The 14,982-nt window shown below is 45.7% G+C and overlaps 2 protein-coding genes across 2 annotated transcripts; both read right to left on the reverse strand.

Annotated features, from left to right (window-relative positions):
• Nucleotides 1-1,817: 1,817 nt before the first annotated feature.
• On the reverse strand, nucleotides 1,818-4,885 carry LOC123424426 (L-type lectin-domain containing receptor kinase SIT2-like). Its single transcript, XM_045108041.1, has one exon. It carries the CDS (start codon nucleotides 3,935-3,937, stop codon nucleotides 1,979-1,981), a length of 1,959 nt encoding a protein of 652 aa, XP_044963976.1. The 5' UTR covers nucleotides 3,938-4,885; the 3' UTR covers nucleotides 1,818-1,978.
• Nucleotides 4,886-11,771: 6,886 nt separating this feature from the next.
• On the reverse strand, nucleotides 11,772-13,267 carry LOC123424930 (acyl transferase 1-like). Its single transcript, XM_045108614.1, has 2 exons — nucleotides 12,827-13,267; nucleotides 11,772-12,728 (listed from the first exon to the last, which is right to left on the reverse strand). Exons 1-2 carry the CDS (start codon nucleotides 13,265-13,267, stop codon nucleotides 11,772-11,774), a joined length of 1,398 nt encoding a protein of 465 aa, XP_044964549.1.
• Nucleotides 13,268-14,982: the final 1,715 nt, after the last annotated feature.

Genomic DNA, 14,982 nt, shown 5'->3' on the forward strand with positions numbered 1-14,982 from the left:
AGCTCTCTGCACAACTCAAGCCACCTCCTTCCCCGCCTCCTCTGCGGATCCGTCGCCCTCGCCATGACAAACGGCCAGACCAGCAAGATCGAGTCGCAGAAGAAGAAGAAGAAGGGGGCGGCCCCTACTCAGCGGCGGCAGCGGGCGCTGCCGGCGGGTTGGATCCAGGGGGATTTCCTCCCCTCCTCGGTGACGGAGAACGACGTGCTGGAGCTGGTGGAGCATGGCATGGTCGTCAACAAGTCCTGGAGGCTGCCGGAAGGCGAGACGGAGCCGGCGCCGAAGGAGGGGGAGCGCGTTCTGCTGCTCAGCCATGTGGCCAGAGGTTTCTCCTTGCCTCCCCATCCCTTCTTCCGAGGTATCATGAATTACTTCGGGGCTGTGACATCCTCGACTTTTGCTACAGTAGTAATTGTAATTAAGCTACAGTGATCAACCGCTAATGATGCCACGTCATCGGATTTCCATCTCAGACCCGCGTTGATTCGAGTTTGTCCGGATTTCAAATTTGAAAAACAAAAGTAGAGTACGTTATGAGTTCATTGCAAATATTAAAAGAATATATATGTAAAAAAAAAGGGGAAAGTATTAAAGAAATAATAATGATAAAAGAAAGAAAAGAAAACTGAAAGAAAGGATTAATAAAAAGAAAAGGGAAAAGGTAAAACAAAATAAAAACAAATCAAAAAAAAGGGAAAGCAACCCACCCCCCCTGGCCCAACTGGGCTCAAGGCCCAGCCGGCCCCCACCTCCATCCCGCAACCCTAATCCCCCTCGGAGCCGCCGCCTCCTCCCCTCGCTACTCCCTCCCCCTCCCTGTGCGCCGCCACCCCCCCACTCTCCCGTGACCACCCCACCCCCCCCCACCGACAGGGGCCCCACCCCTCCCGTCGCCCCCATCTCGCCCCCTTCCCATCCCACGCCAGATCCCACCCCGTCGCCCCCCTCCTCTCCACCTCGCCTCCCCTCCCAGATCCTCCCCCACCGGCCTTCTCCCTCCACCGCCCCCTACCCCGGCGGCCCCTCATCCCCCTCACTCCCCTGCGGCCCCTCCCCTGCCCACAGGCTTGTAGGGTCGTGGGTCGAGCCGATGATGCGTAGATTGCTATATTCTCTCACTTAGAGGCTAAACAATCCATGGCTAGTGGGCCAGCCCTAAATTAATGCTTTATGCAGTGCCACTAACTAGAATGCAAGTAAGCCACTGATCACAGATAGCTGGACCTCAAATTAAGAAACAGTCTTAAATAGGTCTTGGAATGAGGATTTAAGAATCCTTACAAAATATGATTGACCAGCCTACAGTGCAGAAAGGGAAAACTAACTCGGCCCTGCAGTACAATTGGTACAGTCATGCACAAGTTTGTATAACTTTCTATCTGAATGGCGATTTGTTGTTTACAATTGCTTAATACGTAAAGCTAGAGAAACTAGTACAAATAACATGACTAGTGTGATAGGGAGGGTAATTTATACCCTTATCTGACCGGGGGTACACCCATCGTAGTGGTTTCATCAGCTAAACCATACTAGTTTATCCCAGATGGGAACTAAAACCATGTAGCAGCATCCATCAAATAGACGACGCAGAGGGAACATTGCTTTATGCATTCAACAAACAGTAACCAAAAGGGCATCATATCTATTGATCTTGCACTGAAAATTAAAGAAAATAGTTTAGGGGACTACACCAGGGAGCAAAAGTTTAACACGTAACTGCATCCACAAAAGTATAATAAAAAAAGTTTAACACATAACTGCATCCACAAAAGTATAATAAAAAAAGTTTAACACATAGCCTCATCCACAAAATAATATCAAATGAGAGGCATCCAGAAAAGAAACCTTTATCTGTACCCTTAGTTTATAAAACGCTATACTTGGTTTTCAGGTGTAACTAATCCTTCAGATGAAAGTTCGACAACAGAGTATATCTGTAAACATAGGTTATTGCAAAAACCATAGAACTAAATATGCATCATCTTCCTCCAGAAAGTCCTGTCATGGTCGCCGCCACAGATGGGCATGACAGGATATGCTGCCCAAATTCTTCATCCCTGCTAGTAAGGCTCAAAAAACTTGGCTGGTAATCAGGGAGTAGCACATCCTTTGAAAGGTATTGCATAACTAGGCGCATGCATGGCCTAGCACTTTGTGCTGAGTGTGAGCAGAGCAAGCCAAGCTTTAGTACTAACTCTGCTTCCTCACTGAGATAATCTTCTAATTTCGGGTCTACCGTATTGAGGATTGAACCACTCTCCCATGCATCAACCACCCAGTCTGTCAGCAGCACTGGCTCACCATCAGAATCATTCACTTGTATTGGACGCCTCCCACAAACAACCTCCAACATGAAGACACCGAATGCAAAGACGTCAGTTGCCTTGGTTGCCCTTCCTAGCCTAGACAGCTCCGGAGCAATGTACCCCCAGGTGCCAGCCAAATGTGTGGTGTGGGCATCTGTACCATGGTTGTGTAATCTTGCCAGACCAAAATCACCCAATCTACCGTTCATTTCATTGTCGAGGAGCACGTTGCTTGCTTTGATGTCTCGATGGATGACTACCTTCTCCCAATCCTCGTGGAGGTAGCAAAGACCAGCTGCAATGCCTTTTATAATGTTGAATCTGTGAACCCAGCCTACAGTCTGCTTATCTCGACCATGCAAAACTCTGTCCAGACTACCATTTGGCATGTAATCGTAAACCAGAAGGAGCTCGCTCTTGTTGCGACAATAACCGAGCAATTGCACAAGGTTGCGATGGTGGAGATGGCCTAGGATGGTTATCTCAGCTATGAATTCCTTCATCCCCTGCTTTGACTCTGGTGAAACCCGCTTGATGGCAACATTTTGCTTCGAGGTTTGCAGCAGCCCTTTGTACACTTTCCCAAATCCTCCTTTCCCAAGAAGCATCTTGTCACTGAAACTGTTAGTTGCAGCAGCAAGATCTTTATATGTGAAGGATGCTGACCCACAATCAATTTCCCAATCACCACTTTGCCTTGCTTTCTTCATATAAACATAAATAGCGACAATAACAACAGTTGTGATGAACACCGACACAATAATAACTGGTATAAGAACACCCTTAGGGACATGGGAGCGACTTTGAGCATCGCGTCGAACATCTTGTATAATTTCAGACAACACTGAGTAGTTAAGTGGTTTAGCCTCCCCATTTGGATTGAAACTCCAGCCGATAATGCGGTGTATGGATCTTACGGTGCTGGTTGCAGAGGCAAAGCCAACATATACTGATCTTGGCAAAACCGATGTAAGATTGATAGTATTGGATAGCAGTGGGCGCTGAGGCTTCTGCTCTAGGTAAGGTGCTAAACTGACATTCACTTGGTGTGAACTGTCATCATAATCCACCCATACTTGCATCGGTTTTCCACTAATAAGTAGCAAATCAGTGAAATTGCCATCTGGGGTATAGTATCCAGCAGGATGGGAATTGATAGACACCAAGGTGTTTACATCGATTCCAACATGGTTACTATTAATATCCCTGAATTCGGGATTTTGGATGGTATCAAGCTCGACGGCAAAGAGTTGATTTGTCACATTGCCGTTGTTTTCAGGGTTGAAGATGCCCATGTACTGAGACGGGGAGGCGCCCAATAAAGAGTCCGTCGTGGCAGAAACCGTAAAGGCAAGCCCATGCCCGCCTAAATCAGAGTAAGGAGGACTGATGACGAACACGAAGGTTGTTGAGAATGAGGAAATAGAGTCAAACCGGCCTCCGAAGAAAGCGCGTCCTACACTCTGGGCAACACCATCGGTTAGCATGAGAGCTCTGCTTGAGATTGAAGCTACACCATCAAACCGGAGCATGCCACTAGAGAAACCATCGTAGGTGAAGCCGTCGTTGGTGTAGGAGGCGGAGGCTGGGATGAGGAAGATGAGGCAGAGTAATAGGTAGCGAGGCAGCATGGTGGAGGCGCCTTTCTCTCAGGGATGGCCGGGTGGGTTATGAAATATGAATAATCAAGGCAAGTGCCAAAGAAATTAAGAACAAATAGTACCAGAGTCTATTACACGTTTGGTTTTCGGTCAATATGGTGGGTCCTACCGGAGAAAAGTGAGGCCATTTGATTGGTACACAACTACACGTCCAACACATCAAGAGGGACAATGTACATTGTTGACCGACTTTTCCACTAAAACACAAGGGGAAGAGTGTTACTTTCTGGAATGAATCAACCCGCATTTTGCTTGTCTCAATGCACCAAACTGAAAGAACTCCACTTCGTTTCCAGAGATAGCTCAGTGTGTTTACTTATTTTGGTCCGGAACACGGAAATAATTGCTTTTCCTGAAGAAAAAGAAAGCCTTCGGCACATGATCAACCGGGGCAAAATAAACATATTCTTCAAGACCCGTAAAAAATTATACAACAGAGACACAGGTTTGCCATAGAATTCCAACTAAACACTATGGTGCAGTAGGATATGATGTGCCCTTAATCTTGGGATCAGGGCACCAAATAAGTTGACTAGTCGAATCTCTGGCTCTGGCTGGAGAAATGGAGAAGATATGTTTTCACACGCCGCCAGCTTAGCAGATGAACCAGCAAACTGCACATCTGTTCGTTTTTTCTACTCTTAACTTCCTGTATACACGGTACAAACAATTTGTTCGCTGTCAGTCATTATATACATCTCTGGTTGTGTTGCTTCTCTGCATGTCCCCTGCTCTTGATGTCCTGAGCCGTGGCGCTTCCGTTGGCCGCCACCAACACCTCTGCTGAGACGCGGGACAGACTGCACCGTCCGACCATCGCCTTCTGCCTAACTTGGTTAAATCGCAAAGTTCAGTTTGTCAATTTTGGTAAGGCAACTCCACTTAATTCGAATTTTGTTATTCGGTGTGCCAAAATTTGTTGAATGTGCAGTTTTGAAGGGACTTGATCAGATTAATTTTTCCCTGGGCCGGAACTGAATCTGGAATCTGAAGCCATGTTACCTCAAATATGAAGCCTTTAACCTTACTAGCAAAAGGGCCCGTGCGTTGCAACGGGAAAAATAAATTTCCGGAAAAAATTAATTTTCCACGCTCTTAATTTATAAAAGTTCAAAATTTATAATCCAAAATAAAACAATTCGAATTTAGTAAAATTGCACCAATCTGTCATTAATTTTACAAATCTATGATTAATTAAGTACAGCAGCACAGTACAACTCCTGCAATGCAGTGCTAGCTAGCGACATTCCAAGCTCACCGTCATCCATGGCTCTCCAGCTCCTCCCCTCTCCGTCCCCAAGAAGGTAATTAACACAAGCAAGATCATCTTCAACATCGATGTACATTGTTGCTGCATCTGTGGTGACATTCATGTTTTTGTAATGGATGCAGGGCAGCAGCATGGGCGCTGTGGCGGTGAAGGACACGGCGGCGTTCCTAGGCGTGAGCAGCAAGGCGAAGAAGGCGTCGCTGGCGGTGAGGACGCAGGTGGCCACGGCGTCGTCCCCGGTGACGACGAGCCCGGGCTCGACCGCATCATCGCCAAGCGGCAAGAAGACGCTGCGGCAGGGCGTGGTGGTGATCACGGGCGCGTCCTCCGGGCTGGGCCTGGCGGCGGCCAAGGCGTTGGCCGAGACGGGCAAGTGGCACGTCGTCATGGCGTGCCGCGACTTCCTCAAGGCCTCCAAGGCGGCCAAGGCGGCGGGCATGGCGGACACCAGCTACACCGTCATGCACCTCGACCTCGCCTCCCTCGACATGGAATGTTCGTCTGACGCTCTGCTCCTCCATCCACCACCACACCCATCACCGCATCAGCGAGGGGAGGAGGAGGAGGAGGGACGGTCGGGAGGAGGAGGAGGGGGGGGAGGGGGGAGGAGGGGCGGCCGGGAGGAGGAGGGGGAGGGAAGGGAGGGAGGAGGAGGAGGAGGAGGGCGGCCGGGAGAAGGAGGAGGGGGAGGGGCGGCCGGGAGGAGGAGGTGGGCGACCGGGATGAGGAGGAGGGGGGGAGGGAGGGAGGGAGGAGGAGGAGGGGCGGCCGGGAGGAGGAGGAGGGGCGGCCGGGAGGAGGAGGAGGGGGGAGGGAGGGAGGAGGAGGGGCGGCCGGGAGGAGGAGGAGGAGGAGGAGGGGAGGGAGGGAGGAGGAGGAGGGGGGAGGGAGGGAGGAGGAGGAGGATGGGCGGCCGAGAGGAGGAGGAGGGGGAGGGGCGGCCGGGACGAAACGTTTTTTTTCCACTTAAGAAAGGAGTGCAGGTTGATTAACTGAAAACTGAGGGACTTTTTCGTAAAAATGCCATCAGAAACCCTATTTAATTTATTATTAGGGAGAGATTTGAGCAACCTCACTAGGCCTAGCTATGCGAACCAGTGTATTTACCTCGGTTTCTGAATGCCAGTTTACAATGTATTATGGAACCATGTAACTCGACCTCTCTGATCCAAGAGACACTCAAGTTGGTCTGAAGTCTGTTAATCATTTCAGGTTATCGTTGTGTACATTGGCCAGGTATAAAACAGTTGGGCCGAAATTTGTCACTTCTACTTCGGTACAACCACCATAAACATATTGCTTTTTTTAGGGATATCCTAAGCACATCGATGTCCGAGATCAAATCACACACGTTCATAACAAAGTGTATGATGGTCATATTTTTAAAACTTTTCACCCACCCAGGCCACTGGGGTACGTACCCCACAAAAAAAGGGCGCTGTGCACGTATCCTGACAAGCGGGTCCCACATGCAAGGCCCGGCGCAAGTGAACTAGCAAACTATAAAATAAATCTGCTCAGAGGGGGATCAAACCCACGCCCTCAACTAGGGGCTTGCAAGTCGTAACCACTTCACAATTCTAAGTAATGTGTTACCTTATAAGAAGAATTAGTATTGTAGTCTCACAGTCCATTTTGGCCAAAGCCCTTTTTCAGAAACGTGTGGGGCTAGACCAAATGGTTGACTTGTGCCACATTTATCCCACGTCTGGGCCGGGATTTTAAATAATCCAGGACATCAAAAAGTTCTAAATTAAAAAAAAAGATTGCAAATTTTGAAAACATATGTTCATGAATTCAAAGAAGTTCATCATTTCAAAAAAACTGAGAATTCAAAAAATGTTCACAGTTTAAGAATTTTAATGAATTTCTGAAAAAAGATCACCAATTTAATAATTGTTCACGACATCCAAAATGTATGTCAATTTAAAAAATGGTCAAGATTTACAAAAAATGTCATGAAGTTTCAAAATGTTCACAAGTTAAAAAAAATCCATAACTGTTCATGAATTTAAAAAATATTTTCAAACAATATTCACAATTGAAAAATGTTCATGAATTTGAAAAATGTTCAGGATTTAAGAGTATTTTAATAAATTTGTAAAACTAATGTTCTCAATTTCGAAATATAGTTCATGAATTTTAAAAATGTTCATGAATTTTAAAAAGTTCATGACTTCAAAAAGTATTGATGATTTAAGAGAACGTTAAGGAATTTGTAAAAAGTAGATCTAACTGTTCATGATTTCAAAATATCCATGAATTTATAACATTTTCGCAAATTGAAAAAATAAGAATGAAAATAAAGAAAGAAAATATAAAAGAACGGAGTAAAAGAAAAAGAAAACAGATAAAGTAATGTAAAAGAGAGGGAAAAACAAAAAACAGAGGAAAAAATAAAGAAAAAATAAACATAAAAATCTGGTTCAGAAAATTCAGGTTGGGGCAAATCCCGAAAATGGGTTGGCCGATAGAAAGACCGGCATGTAAGGGGGTACGCGCGCAGTCGATAACCAGCTACCCACATGCCGAATAGGATTCTCCTCTCATGATCTCTGATGAAATGACTACTTATGCACCTGGATATAGTTTTTAAAATAATAATGAGCATATTATGAAGGAGTTATAGTTGAAATTTGATCTGTCTCCTCCTGATTCGGTAATAATTTGCCTATTTAATGAGAGGTGGATGGATAGCTTTTAAGACGCAACCATTTAGTTAATTTTACATAAAATATGATCTAATATTTTTGTAATGGACCCTTCTGGTCTACCCGTACACTCTCTATTAATATGGCATTTCTTGTTTTGAAATCTTAGGACTGACCCAAATTTTTGCAAAAAGGTGAGAATGCCCATGTTAAGAATCCATGCCTAATTTGAGTGACTTCTGACACCGGATGCAAGTTGTGACATATGACCGTGTATCGACTTTTTTTGTGGGAAAAATGAGTGAATCTACGGTCTAAAATATGTCTATATACATCCGTATGTAGTCTTCTAATAAAATCTCTAAAACTACTTATATTTAGGAATGGAGGGACTATTTAGTTCTTCTAAAGGTGCATGTTCCATTATCTTCACTAAGGCTTGTTAGCCCGACTGGTAAGGTGCGCTCATCGCTGACTTGGACGTCTGTACTTTGAATCCCAATGAGAGTGGTCAGCACTGCGTATATACGTATGATTGATGGAAGTTTCATAATACCCTTGTTACGTTTAAGGTTGTACCTAAGCAAGACTCAAAATCTGTGTTAACAGAGTATGCTACTATTGCAGCCATTCAGAGACCGCAGATCACATATCACAATAAAGGAGAGTAAACTAGTTAGGGAGCACTTCATCGGGAGCCCCAACGATCACTCGCATGCCCTGCCATTTCGCTGCCATTTGTCGCGTTCTCAGCCATCGCCACATGTCAGGTTCTGAGCGTTTCTTCGATTTTTATTTTATTTTTTCTGCACGTCTTTTCATCTTTTTAATTGATTTTTTTCCTTTTTTGTGTGTGTTGGTTTTTCACCTGTCTTTCTTAGCTTTTCGACAAAAAAAATTCCAAAAAATAAAATTTGCGTCAAAAAATGCATTTTCCTTATTTTCACGAGAGGCATAGTTTCGCTTTCGCGAGAGGCACGGTTCCACTTTCGCATCACACATGGTTTTGCTTCTCGGAAACGGAAAAAATGTGTTTCAGCTTTTTTGCGAGAGACATGGTTTTGCTTTTACGAGTGCCTCTCAGAAACGGAAAAAAATTGTGTTTTCTATTTGTTTTTTGTGAGATGCACGGTTTTGTTTCCCCGAGAGGCACGGTTTTGCTTTCGCGAGAGGCACGGCTGTGCCTCCGGGAAATGGATATTTTTTCATGGGAGGCACGGTTTTGCTTCCGCGAGAGGCACGATTTTGCCTTCATAAGAAGTATGGCCGTGTCTCTCGGAAACACGGAAAAACTCCTTTTTTATTTTTTTTCTATCGCGAGAGACACAGTTTTTCTGTCTGATTTTATATTGAAAAAAAAGTTCGTCAAAACCTATGAACATGTGATCTAGTTTGAAGATCTCGATGCGAGAAACCCAACAGTGAAAACGGTTTAAGATTTCGACGCATGGCTTAAGAGATAAAACATTTTGAAAATACGGATCTATAAAAAAAGAGAAAACTCTCAGGTTGCAACAAGTGGCACACATGCCCACTTGTCACGACCTGAAAAGGTAGGAGTCATCTTTGAAAGGAATACTTCTCAATTAGTGATTTCGATAGTAAAGCAATACAAATTTTTCATTGGATTGCTTTGCCTTGAGTACCAACGGAAGAAAATAGAGTTCTGAACTGAATTGGATTTTATAGAACTCTAATCCCGAAGTACCAAGAGAAGAAAATAGAGACCCCAAAACGGCTACAAATAGTGCAACATTTCGATAGAGAAATCGTGATTAATTTTATTGTTTTGACATGAAAAGCAGGAGCATCGCCCATTTCATTAAAACGGAGAATAGGAGAGAGTTCATAACATATTTACAAGATAAAAATGAAAGTGAAAAACTACATCCGATGGACTGCATCTCAGGAGAAAAGGCCAAACTGCTGGGCTAAAATTTTACAAGCCACACTTAATTTACAGAAAAAAAATAAAATATGTCATAAAATATGCAGGGAACCAATAAAACAGGATTGAGGTAGTACAACTTCCCTTTTTTCCATATTTAATAGAGTGTCAACTCACCAATTTTTCTACCTATCATTGCAAGGAACCAATAAATCATGATTGTGATCTCATGTAAGTGAACTGAGATATTCTAGCAGAGCGAGAAGCCAATGACCTTCGCGTGTAGTTACCGTATGCATGAGAACGCTTGGTTTTCCCATGCAGCATACTCCTTTCGTTTCTAAATATAAGTCTTTTAAAAAAAACTATAAACTATACACAAATGTATATAAATATATTTTAGAGTATAGATACACTTATTTTGTTTTGTATGTAGTCCATAATAAAATCTTTAAAAAGATTTATATTTAAAAACGGAGGGAATAGAAGTAGTGCTTTCTCTCTCCTTTGATTATTCGCTCTCTCTCGGTTGCATGCATCACATGATTACCCGCTCTTTCTCCAAATCGAGTAGCGGCATTGTAAATATGGTACAGACATGTGGTGCCCAGGACGCCTGAAAACCCGAATGGAGCTAGTACTAGCTATGTTACTCTCACTCCAAATCCGTTGGCCGTGGAACGCAATATATATGATTATTTGAGAGGCTTAACGTCTAAATATAATGTAAGATCTCCACATTTTTTTCTCTACTAATTATTCAAGGCTGGGGGCCAATGCCCCCCCCCCCCCCCTCCACTTTGATATATGATATGACATGACGGCCTGACTTTTTGTTTGAGCTAAATAACAACATTTGCATTACACAAAGTTGACAAGTATGTGAATGTGATCATTTGATATATAAACTTCCAAAGAGTAGCAAATGGGTACCCCGGGCTCCCAAAAGGGAATACGTGGGACCTCTAGCTGAAGAGGATTTCGGGTCGTTCAAATGGACTAAACCCACCCAACACAGTTATAAATACCCGAAGAACTAGATTTTTTTTTGGAGGGGGGGGGGGGGGGACAACTTCTACTTCAACGACAAAGATGGTAAATTAGATTTAAGACATTTGTCTAGATCGGGCACCTCGAAACCTAGCGGCTTCATATCCAAGTTGTTGGACCCCCAATTGTACTCACCGATATATGGTGCTTTGTTATTCCAAACAATATGGATGGTTGTTACTTGTATCACAAGGTCCGCATACCTATAAATCCAATCAAATCCTATTCATCGAACAAGATATTTGTACGCCCCTTTTGTAGGATATAGCATGAAAAATTACAATACGCTTTTTGAATGAAGACAAAACTGTAAATAGATATACGTCGTTTTAGATCATTAAAGTAATGACCTGAAACGTACTCCCTCCGTCTCAAAATAAGTGTCTTAACCTTATTATAACTTTGTACTAAAATTGATACAAAGTTGAGACGCTTATTTTGGGACAGAGGGAGTATATATTTCCTTCATTTATTTATGTAAGATGTATTGTTTTTGGCACGATGATCAAGGCACTTAATTAAACACATGTTAGGAGAAAATTAATCTTGGCTAAATTATTTACTAGCGTTAAATAAATTATTTAGGTTTGGAAAGTAAGAGATACATGCAACCGAAAAAGATATACTTTTCTTTATTATTTTCTCACTACAAAGAAGGATACATGCAATCAGAGAAGATATACTTTTTTTAAGGCCTAACGACGGAGTTACGAAGAATTACAAGAAATGAACCTTAAATTGCGAAATTTCATCAAAAAAGCAAAAACACCTTATATAAAAGAACGGAGGAAGTATTTGTTTACATAAGAACCCGACGAAACATCACTACGTGATATTTGGAAACAAGATACCAACGCTCCTTCGATCAGACTGCAGACAGGCAAATACCAAAACTAAAAGAGACTCCGTTTTGCCGTCGTAGAAGGAAGATGCATGTCTACCTAGCTACATCGAGCTCCTCGCGATGGGAACGTTTGTCAAGGCGGCGATCTGAGACGCGAACCTCGCCATCGCCGTCTCCGGCAAGCACATGGGCACCACGACACAGACGTCGCCATTGGCGTCCTTACAGCTCATAAAAAAACTCGGAGGGCTCCTGGCAAAGCCATGGCCGGGACCCAGGCCCGGCGCACCGCCGCCGACGCGCTCCGCCCAGCAACCTAGGTTCAGCGAGTCGTCCCCGCAGCGGGTTATGTCCGACACCAGGAACGTCTGGTCCAGGTCCGGATCCACGCGGTACTCGCCCCTTGCCATGAGGTCCAGCACCGACCGCACGTGTTCGTCCGTCACGCGGAGCTTGGCCTCGTGGACGAGCTCGACCGCGCGCGCGAGACCACCGTCGCACAGCTCGCCGGCGGCGGCCTCCGCCCTCGCGATGAAGGGCGCGTTGCCGTAGAACCCTGTCGGGAGCGGCGGGTCGCGCTTCCAGCTCCCGCGGGCGTTTGAGAGGAACCAGACGCTTACCCGGTCATGGGACGCGTGCTCCAGCGCTGCCGCCCGGCACCGCCACACGGCCGCCGTGATGAGCTCGAACACGGTGGAGGATCGGCCGAGGCGCGCTGGCACGCCGCTCCTTAGAACGGCTACCTCCCTTGGGCCGAATAGGAATGATCGGGTCACCATTTCTTCCTCATCGAGTGGCAGTGGTGGTGGTGCCGGCGTTGATGATGTCTGCGCCTCGGAGGAGTCGTCGTGGGCTGCCTCCTCAGCCATGGCGGCAGCCTCCGGTGAGAAGGAAGATGTGAGAAGGTGCCTCTCCCACGAAGGCAATACGGCGGGCTGTGCTTCACCCCGTGCAAGGTCAAGGATGCATCTGAAGATCTGGACCAAACCGAAGGCATCCACGACGCTGTGGCACATTGTCAACGCCAGGACGATGCCTCCGCATCGAAGCTGCGTCATCTACATCTCCAAGAAATGAATTGTCTGTTCATCATCTGCAATCATGCATATGCATGCACGTACGCATGTACTCCTAGAAGATGAACTCGGACGAATACCTGCAAGTAGAGCAAGGGCTTGCCGACGATAGCTCCAGCGTCGCCCACGTCGCACACGAGCTCGTCGACGCAGGGGTACGGTGGCACCAGCGGCATGGCGAACTCCTCCAACCGCACGTTGGCGTGCGCCTCCACGAACACCACGCCCTCCGCCGTGCAGTCCACCACCAGCTTCTTCCCGTGCGGGACTGGGAGCTCCCGCAGGCGACCGGCGACGGGGTAGTAGTGCACCAGCGCCTCCGCCAGGCCGGCCTTGAGGGCACTTGCCGGCTGCGCCGGCGCCCCTCCGGGGACGAGGCACCGGAAGAATTCGATGACAGTCGTGTATGATCGTAGTATTGGCTGGCGGTCGACGTCGGACAGCGACCTCACCTCGCGTGGCGTCGCCCGCGCGGGCAACACCAGCTCCGGCTTGCTCCGGCACGCCGTGAATGTCACCATGGCGCGCGCGTACGTACAGCTGTGTATGGAGATCGATGGCCCTAGCCTAGCTAGAAGAAGCGCTAATATTGGATGAACGTCTGGTCTTGAGATTTGACCTTTCATTTAATCCTTTGCATATGCATGGTCTTAATTAAGGCGCCTAACCCTGATTTTTGAATCCCAAAGGAGACGACTTTTACGGGAAATCGATCACGACGTTTTTGTTTTGTGGGTATACGACAGGCCGGACTGACGAGAAGTTCATTCTTCAAAGATGCTTCAATCAAATAATTAACTGTATTACCGGAGGAGTGATTTGTCACATCCACATTTCCTTTTCCCCCTAATTAATCATGCCCTAGGTATATCTTCCCTATTTCTATTTTTTTTCCTAGACATATGTATAAGTAACTACCAGAATAACCTACTATGTCTACAGCTTATTCTATACCGAGGCTTTTTATCGGGGCCGTCGGCATAGTTGTAGCTATGCCGACGGCTTGCTAAAAGCCCTCGGCACACAAAAGCTGTAGGCATATCTACATCTACGCCGTCGGCCTACAGAATAGTACGCCTACGGCCATCGTCGGCATACAAAGACCGTCGGCATAGATGTGGGCCCAGCGACCCCCCCCCCCCCCACGCGACGGGGCTAACGCCGTCGAATCTATGCATGCCGATGGCTAGACGTCTGGCCGCCGGCATAGATTGTTGGAATTATGCCCTAGAGGCAATAATAAATGTATAGTTATTATTATAATTCCTGTATCAAGATAATAGTTTATTATCCATGCTATAATTGTATTGAATGAAGACTCATTTACATGTGTGGATACATAGACAAAACACCGTCCCTAGCATGCCTCTAGTTGGCTAGCCAGTTAGTCAATGATAGTCAGTGTCTTCTGATTATGAACAAGGTGTTGTTGCTTGATGACTGGATCACGTCATTGGGAGAATCACGTGATGGACTAGACCCAAACTAATAGACGTAGCATGTTGATCGTGTCATTTTGTTGCTACTGTTTTCTGCGTGTCAAGTATTTATTCCTATGACCATGAGATCATATAACTCACTGACACCGGAGGAATGCTTTGTGTGTATCAAACGTCGCAACGTAACTGGGTGACTATAAAGATGCTCTACAGGTATCTCCGAAGATGTTAGTTGAGTTAGTATGGATCAAGACTGGGATTTGTCACTCCGTGTGACGGAGATGTATCTCGGGGCCCACTCGGTAATACAACATCACACACAAGCCTTGCAAGCAATGTAACTTAGTGTAAGTTGCGGGATCTTGTATTACGGAACGAGTAAAGAGACTTGCCGGTAAACGAGATTGAAATAGGTATGTGGATACTCACGATCGAATCTCGGGCAAGTAACATACCGAAGGACAAAGGGAATGACATACGGGATTATACGAATCCTTGGCATTGAGGTTCAAACGATAAGATCTTCGTGGAATATGTAGGATCCAATATGGGCATCCAGGTCCCGCTATTGGATATTGACCGAGGAGTCTCTCGGGTCATGTCTACATAGTTCTCGAACCCGCAGGGTCTGCACACTTAAGGTTCGACGTTGTTTTATGCGTATTTGAGTTATATGGTTGGTTACCGAATGTTGTTCGGAGTCCCGGATGAGATCACGGACGTCACGAGGGTTTCCAGAATGGTCCGGAAACAAAGATTGATATATAGGATGACCTCATTTGATTACCGGAAGGTTT

This window comes from Hordeum vulgare, chromosome 2H, assembly GCF_904849725.1.
Source record: "Hordeum vulgare subsp. vulgare chromosome 2H, MorexV3_pseudomolecules_assembly, whole genome shotgun sequence".
In the NCBI taxonomy this organism is placed as follows: Eukaryota; Viridiplantae; Streptophyta; class Magnoliopsida; order Poales; family Poaceae; genus Hordeum; species Hordeum vulgare.